Source organism: Mustela lutreola, chromosome 15, assembly GCF_030435805.1.
Source record: "Mustela lutreola isolate mMusLut2 chromosome 15, mMusLut2.pri, whole genome shotgun sequence".
Taxonomy (NCBI): domain Eukaryota; kingdom Metazoa; phylum Chordata; class Mammalia; order Carnivora; family Mustelidae; genus Mustela; species Mustela lutreola.
This window is the reverse complement of record NC_081304.1, coordinates 40,540,613-40,548,714: the sequence shown is the minus strand read 5'-3', so window position 1 is coordinate 40,548,714 and position 8,102 is coordinate 40,540,613. Positions and strand designations below refer to the sequence as shown.

At 50.7% G+C, this 8,102-nt stretch overlaps 1 protein-coding gene across 2 annotated transcripts; it reads right to left on the bottom strand.

Moving 5' to 3' along the window:
• Positions 1 to 1,648: 1,648 nt before the first annotated feature.
• COPRS (coordinator of PRMT5 and differentiation stimulator) lies at positions 1,649 to 7,697 on the bottom strand. 2 transcript variants are annotated; one of them, XM_059148435.1, is made up of 4 exons: positions 7,543 to 7,697; positions 5,267 to 5,337; positions 2,496 to 2,713; positions 1,649 to 2,080 (listed from the first exon to the last, which is right to left on the bottom strand). In XM_059148435.1, the coding sequence occupies exons 1-4, from the start codon at positions 7,639 to 7,641 to the stop codon at positions 1,911 to 1,913; spliced, it is 558 nt and encodes a 185-aa protein (XP_059004418.1). In that variant the 5' UTR covers positions 7,642 to 7,697; the 3' UTR covers positions 1,649 to 1,910. The 2 variants fall into 2 exon arrangements, with proteins under 2 accessions (XP_059004418.1, XP_059004419.1); XM_059148436.1 differs by lacking the exon at positions 7,543 to 7,697 and adding an exon at positions 7,192 to 7,318.
• Positions 7,698 to 8,102: the final 405 nt, after the last annotated feature.

The window sequence follows — 8,102 nt, the reverse complement described above, 5'->3', positions numbered from 1 at the left end:
GTATGTATTTCCATTAGTATTTTTCCATTTCATTACTTTTTCCCCCTTACTTCCCACCTCACCCCAAGATAACCAATGTTCACAGCCTGGAGAATTACCTTCTACATCTCTCTGTGCTTGGCTCACCCAATGAGGGGTGGGGGTGAGGGGCACCAGAACACTATTTGAATCAAAACAACTGACTAAGCTCCCTCTTTCTCTTGCTCTCCTGACATACCCAAATTTCTACATCCTTCCTCCAGGAGACCCTACTGCCCTCTTACCCACTTTGTTGGAAACAACCTAAAAGAGGAACCGCAAAGATTAACTACTACAAAACGAAAGTGTCCTAGACTTTCAGCTGCTCCTTGGATCACAGCAGCAGGACCTGGTGAATCTCCTTTGCTCAGCGTCTCACGCACATGGGCTTTTCCTACCCCATTTTCTTCCTTCCCTCCAACACCCGTATACTCTCTCACCTCATGACTTGTACCTCTATTCACTTTTATTCAGTTTCAGCTGCCTTGCTGCTCCAGCTCATGCATGGGCCAACACATCCCATCAACAGCCACTCTGCCATCTATCCTCCTCAAGCCCCCAACATTTCTTGGCTCAGTTTCTCAAGTTCACGTTTTTACACCAAAATGCTCATTTTCACACTGGTCTAATCAGCTCCAGCCACTGGGATGAAGAGGAGGAGGAGGAGGAAAGAAAGAGTTGTGTGGTGATATGGTCTATGACTGTCCCTTTAGCAATGGTGGTAGAGGGAACATTTTTTCTCCCTGGGACGGTTTTGGTCAGGAGGCCCCTCACAGCGAAAGCCACCTCTGTCCCTCATAAGGTTCTGCCCTGCTCACACACTTTGTAGGGCACACACTTTGTTCTTGATTCAACTTCAAGAAGGAGGCAGGGAGGTAAGAAGCAATCCCAGAGCTGGCCAGAGAGGCAAAGGCAACTTAGGCTGGTGCATCACAGACCTGCCAAGGCACAGCCCCAGAACCCACCTCCAGGATGGTACTCACAAGGGGTTGAGCAGCTGAGGAAAGCACACCTCAGACTCATGTGTGGGGTTACGGCATGGCTCTGCCACTTCCTGGCTCTGGGATCCTGCCGAAGTCAAAACATTTTGAGTCTTGTTTTCCTCATCTCTAAAATGACACAATTTAGGGGTGCCTGGCTGGCTCAGTCAGGGGGAGTGTGCAACTCCTGATCTCAGGGTTGTGAGTTCAAGTTCCATGTTGGGTGTAGAGATTACTTACAAATAAAATCTTGAAAAAATAGAATAAGGCCATTTTTTTAAAAATGTGACTTCATGTAGTAATTGTAAAGAGCAAAAAATTAAATGGAAAATAAGGTTCAAAATCCTTTCATCAACTGAGAGCTATATAATTGCTGGTTTAATTTTTTTGCCATTTCGTGTTCTAGCTTGCTGAAAGTCCTTGTTAAGTAAATGGTCAACTCTTCATCAACAGGAATAGAAATCAGCCACAAAGTCACCAACATGACTTGGATTCTACTCTCTGGCCAAAAAATTATTTTCTTCCATAGAGTAATTATAAGGGTCCAAGTACGTCCAATCTTAAAATGTAAGCTAGGGACTTTAACTGAAGAAATAAGGCTTTGCTGGTAAGTATCCAATTAAAAAAAGGGGGGGTAGTAAACAAAAGCGTTTCAAATTTTTCTACCTTTATTTATAAAGAACACAACTCCTCCTGACACAGACACAAACACTCACATGTCCCAAGGAGGACCTCATGAAAAACAACAACAGAAGAACTGGAGGACATCGGGGCCTTAGGTAACACCAGTCTGTGTGTCCAACTCAGGGATCACTGGGAATGTGTCCTCAAATGTGACCTCTCACCTCAATGAAAGGAAGAGAGACCTTCATCTGGAGGGCAGGCCCACCCACCAGGCAAACAGCTGCAGACTCAATCTTCAGCATCATCAAACTGTCCCGTTTCGAAGACCATCTTGGAATAATGGGGTATCAGCGGAGGTGGATGGTGCCAACTGGGGTCGTAGACCATGTCCCCTTGCGGGGCACAGCACACCCAAGGTTTGACCTCTTGAGAAATGCAACCCTGGATGTCATCAGCATCTGCAAGCAGTTTAAAGAAAAAAAAAAAAAATTAAAGGCAGGAGGGGAGGGGAGACAGACATTTGCAGTTCAAAAGCACACACACAGAGCCCTCCTTGGATTGCGGCCTGAGGACCCCCCCTGGGTGGTGCTTCTCAGAGCAGAGCCCTTAGCAGTGCAGAGACTGCAAATGCAGAAGACAGCACTTCTCTCTGCAGCTGCTAGATTCACACAGATATTTTAAGAGTCAACTGCAAAATTTGCATTTTTTTTTCCAATATGAAGAGAAGCTGTCACAGACCTTTCAGCCCTGTACCAGGCAGGTATCAGGCTAAGCTCAGAGACTGGGTCCATCTTCCAAACTGCCTGCCTTTGGGGTAATACAGTAGGAGGCTCTCCGAACCTTGGTCTAGGACCCTAGATACGCCATACCTACCATACGGATTCCCTTGATCTGCCTTCAACTCCAAGTCCCAGTCCTCATTAAAAAGATCAGCAGCCTGTTCCTTGGGTGGACGGTCGGACATGCCTTCTGACAGCTCCCAGGTATTCAGGTCCCCGTCAGAATCCTCATCATCCACAGCAAACCCTTCCTCTTCTGAGTGGGTGCCCTCACCGTGGGTAGGACTACCATTAGGGATGCTCTGTGCTCCACTGGCTAAGAAATCAACAGAAGGAAGAAGGTCTGAAAAAACCACTAGCAACAATACAAGGCTACTTGTGTGCTTGGAAAATGTCTGGCAAACTTACTGAGAGGGCAAGAGTGAAACAGGGGTACAGAGTTCCTTAGCCACCTGAACACTTAAAAAAAAAAATGTTGTTTATCTTTCTCAAACAAGGGCTGATCATTTTTTCAATAAAACATTTTGCCTTAAATGAGGCAATTGCAAAGTCTTGTAATTCATACAGGGAATCAAGCAAATCAAGTATAGTTTATGTGTTTTGGTAGTTTACAGGTAATTGAGGCAAAGGGCATGTGGACAAATGACAAGCTTTCACAATACAAACTTGAATTTGAACTCTTTTATTTCTCTGTTCATCCTCAGGAAGCACAGGGCAAGGGGACAGCAAGAGGAAAGCGGGCAGAAGGGCAGAACCCATCCAGTCACAAGAGACCGCCACGTCTCCTCCTCCCAATACTGGGGAGGGCTGGAAGGTATAATTTCAAAAGGTCTCAAAATAATGGAAGAAAATTTGGGGGAGGATAACGGGCCTCCCAGCACATTGAGCTATGGTGATGGCAGGTCAGAGCTGGGAAAAAAATTAGCCTAAACACAGCTATGCTACTAACACTGTAAAATAATGGTAGCTATAAGCAAAAAACCAATAGTTCAGGGCATGGGTTTTGAAGCCAGACTACCCCGGTCTGAATGCCAGTTGTGCCAATTATTATTGTGTGACTGAGTGGAAATGGACTCCACCAAGCCCTCCAGAACTTAAAACACATGGGGTGCCTGAGTGGCTCAAAGCCTTCTGCCTTCCGCTCAGGTCATGATCCCGGGGTCCTGGGATCAAGCCCTGCATCAGGCTCTCTGCTCAGCAGGGAGCCTGCTTCCCTTCCTCTCTGCCTTTCTGCCTACCTGCGATCTCTAGCTGTCAAATAAATAAATAAAATCTTTAAAAAGAAAAAAAAAAAAAAAAAGAACTTAAAACACAGAACTAGCACACAGCCCAGCAATTCCCCTCTTAAACAGATATCCCAAAGAACTGAAAACAGGTATTTAAACAAGACTGATACAAAAATATTCTTGACAGCACTGTTTGCGACCACCAGAAGGTGGAAACCCAAATAAATGCCCATCCACAGGATGAATAACCAAGCAAGATGTAGCGCATCCTGATGATGGAAAGATTCAGCCATAAAAAGGAATGTACTGATTTATGCTCCATGAATGAATCTTGGAAATATTATGCTGAGCAAAACAAGCCAGACATAAAAGGTTACACAGGATATCATGCAACTCACATGCACCTGTCCAGGACTGGGAAATCCATGGAGACAGAAAGCTGATCATGGTCGCCAGGGGTTCGGGGAAGCGGGTGTAGCTACTTATCAGGTACAGGGTTTCCTCGTGGGGTGCTGAAAATGTTCAGGAACTAAGCCATGAAATGCCACTGAAATGTATGCTTTAAAATTGCTAAATGTACACCTTATATGTGTTTGACCACATTTTTAATTTTTTACTGTGCCTCAGTTTTCTCATCTGTAAATATGAAGACAAGAGTATTGTGAGAGTTGTTTGTTTGAAAAAAAGGGCTAACTGGGATGCCTGGGTGGCTCAGTCAGTTAAGCCACTGCCTTTGGCTCAGGTCATGGTCCCAGGGTCTTGGGATCGAGTCTCAAGTCCAGCTCCTTGCTCAGCAGTGAGCCTGCTTCTCTCTCCACCTCTGCCTGCTTGTGTGTGCTTGAGCGTGCGTGTGTGCTCTCTCTTCCTCTCTGACAAATAAATAAATAAAATCTTAAATTAAAAAAAAAGAAAAAAGAAAAAAAGGCTAACAGGAAAAGAAACACTTTGAATTGTCCCTGGCCCTGACTCTGCAAGTGTCAGTTATGACCATACCTACATGCCGGCACAGTGCCTTTCCCGGACCAGCACTAAGCAGTTCCTGTGATGATGGTAATTTTCTCTCATCTGTGCTCCAACAGGCTAGCTAGCAAGAGCCATGTGGGACTGCTGAGCACTTGAAATGTGGCTAAAGTGAATAGGGAACTGAGGTTTTCATTGTGTTTAATTATAATTTGCTTAGATTTAAAGAGTACCAGTAGCTGGTGGCTATTACAGCTCCAGATCCTCCCACCCAACCTCAGAACCAGTCTCTGAAGTTAAGCATTATTATCCCCATTTTAAAGAGGAAGAAAGGATAAATGACTTATCTAAGGCCTCAAAACTCACCCAGGACTCTGAGCCGGAGCTCAAAGTGAAAATAATGTTGCCTGGCTCCAAAGCCCACGCTGCCCTAAGCTGCCTTTCTCGGGAGACGGGAAGGGTTTGAACACAAGGTCATGACCTCCTTAATGGAAGCTCCAGTGGGGCTACCACAGAGGGGCACTGTGGAAACACTGGGCAGAAAACACAACTCAGCAGCAAAGAGAACTGGCTGGGAAGAGGAGGCCAACAAGATGTAGCGACGGTCCCTCTCTTCCTTACTCCCTTGGTCTGTCCCCACATCCGACCCTACCCCACCCTCACCGTCTCCACCGGCTACTTGCCTAGCCGATCCATGGCCTTCTCAGCCTCTCGCTCCTGCCCGGAATGGTCGGCGAGGGCAAAGCTGGCCTGCAAGAAGGAGAGATGGTTACCCAGGACTTGGATTTGTGTGGGACGTCCCCGGGATTAAACTACCATCTCGCGCCCTCACCTCTGTGAGGATGGGGCTGTGGCTCTGCAACCCCCATTTCTGCTTTGCCCTATGAGCAGCGGCAAGGCCTGAGGGGGAAGGGCGTTGCTCCCTCCTATTCCTGTGGACACCACCCCAGTGACACTCGGCCCCCAGCGACACTCGGGGCCCCGTGGCACCCTCCTACAGGGGCCGCTCCATCCAGTTTAGAGTTTGCCAACCTCCTCCTTGGGCCCTCTCGTCAGGGGTCCGAAGCCCAGGCCCTCAGGCCCCCTCCTGTGCCTTCGGAGACCCCAGCCGTGGCTGTGGGCAGCGCCGCCTCCTCAGAAGTTGGAACTTCAGCTCTGCGAAGCCTCCCCTCTGAGCCTGTAAATTGTAATCATTCCAACCTCATTCCTTCGTTCCCTAAGCCCTCGGTTGGTAGCCATTTCCTGCAGTTGCTACGTGCACCATGTTCATTTTTACCTTTCCAGTGACTTCATTTTCTAACAAATTCTGTCTCCTGATACATGGGGGCAAGAGAGCTGTAATTCTTTAGTGATGCTGAAGGGAAGTCTTCTTCCCTTACTGCCAACCATCTGCTTCTCTGCTCCCATCACTCAAAAGTTCCTGAAATCCCATCACCTCCAAGATCGCTTTGTAAATAGAACAAGAAATGTTCACAGCCTGCGTATTAAAGATCTGGTTTCAATCCCGGCTCTGCCATTCATTCAGAGTGTGACCTCCGAGAGATAACCTCAACCACCATGCCTGGGATTCCTTCTCCAGAAATTGGGGATAACTGTTCTGACCTTGCAGGGGGCTTATGATAACACTTGTGAAAACACCTGACACCCTGCAGGAATGGAATACCAGTAGAGTTTAAACCCACCTTCTTTGTGCCTACCTCTAAAGTGCACTTGGCACCTGCCCCAATTAGCTCATGACCTAGTCCTCCCTTAATGAATAAGTTGTACCTCCTGTAGTAAGTGACAACCCTTGGTCACGGCTACAGGTCAGCTGGCAGCATCTCTCATGTGCACCACTGCGGTAGGTCCCTGCCCTCCCCACTCACCCACCCTGCCCAGCCTTAATAGTATCAACCACCACTCTGCTCAAAAATCTTCAACAGCCCTCCACGTGGGCACATAAAATTGGCCAAGGCATTCACACCAACCCATCATCGCCCCTCAACCTGTTGAGCATTGTCCTCTCCCCTTGCCCTGAGGCTGTGCCATCGAAGCTCCCACCCATTTGCTCTGTCCTTCATCTCCCCACCTCTGCAGGCGCCACCAACCTGTCCCCTTGGAGAGAAAGCCCGCATCCTTCCTGCTACCTCCTGATGGAATCACTATCATCCTATGCACACTCCAAAGTAATTTGTGTATAAGTCTATCACTGCATTTTTGTTATCTTACTCGGGTTTAGTACCATCTCTGATGCTTAAACAAGCATTCCTGTCCTCTCTCCCATTAACAGCCGCGTCTATCGTGGCACGTTAGGACACTAGGCGCTGGGTTAACAGCACTCAGCAGAGGGTTCCTACCCTCACGGAGCTCACCATCCAGCAGGACTGACTGACTGTAAACAGGGACAGGTGATGACAGTAATAACGGTCTTTTGAAACAGCAGGAGCTGTCTGGCGCGCAAATGAAAACAAGTTTCTGGAACCCCTGCGTCAAGCCGGGCCTTGGGTTTCAGTAAACAGAAAAGGAGAGCGCGCCTCAGACGTCATGTGGTGCTCAGGGTGAGCCGTGCATCCCCACCCGTGGTCCCAAGTCCAGCGGGGACAGCGCTCTGCTCGCAGCCCTCACCTGGCCCCGGCCCAGGCCCCCGGCAGCGGCCCCCAGTTCTCGGCCATCAGCATCACCTCCCATTCAGCGAGTAAGCAGAGGCGCCCCCGCGATGGCCGGCCGGCCCGCCCCCCCTCCCCGCCCCGCTCGCCTTCCCCCGCCCCCTCCCACGCCCTAGGCAGCCGCAGCCCGGCAGTTTCCAACGCAAGCGCGCGCCCAAACGTTGTTCCTCCGGCCTCACGGCCCCCGCCCCGCCCCGCCCCGCCTTGCCTCGCCTCGCCTCGCCTCGCCTCGCCCCGCCTCGCCCCGCCTCGCCCGGCCAGCGAGCCCCGCAACTTCCCGCCCCGCGCTGCTGCCGGCGGCCGCGCTCACCCCCGGGCTGGGGGGCGACTCCCGCGCGCTCGGCACTGGCGGACCCCGAGGCGGCTCAGCAGCCCCCGGCCCCCGGGCTCCGGCGGCCTGACGGTCCATGCCTGGCGGCCCGCGGCTCGGCGCCCTGGACGCTGCTCAGCCACGTGACGCGCCCGCCTGGCTGCCAGCCCGAGGATACGCCGCGGAGGGGCCAATCAGCCGGGGGTGCTGTGGCCGAGGGGGGCGGGACCCAGGTCACGAGGAAGCCAGGGGTGGGGCGGCGCGGGAGAGGCGGGGCGCGCGCGACAGCCTCAGCCTCATACCTACCGGTCCCGGGATCGGATTTTCGTCGCTCCGGCCGGTGCCCGTCCCAGCTGACGGCTAGCTGGGTCTGCGGTGCCGGCTGGGATCCCTACCCCACCACGCTGGGTGTGCTTCGGCCACCGAACCTCGAATTCCTGTTAGGTCATTCAATCACCCGAGTCTACCTGCTAAGTCTACAAAGCGCAGTTCTCAAAAGTTTGAATGCATTTGAGCTCCAACCTCAGTTCACTCTCTATCATAGGTGTTTGTAGAACTCA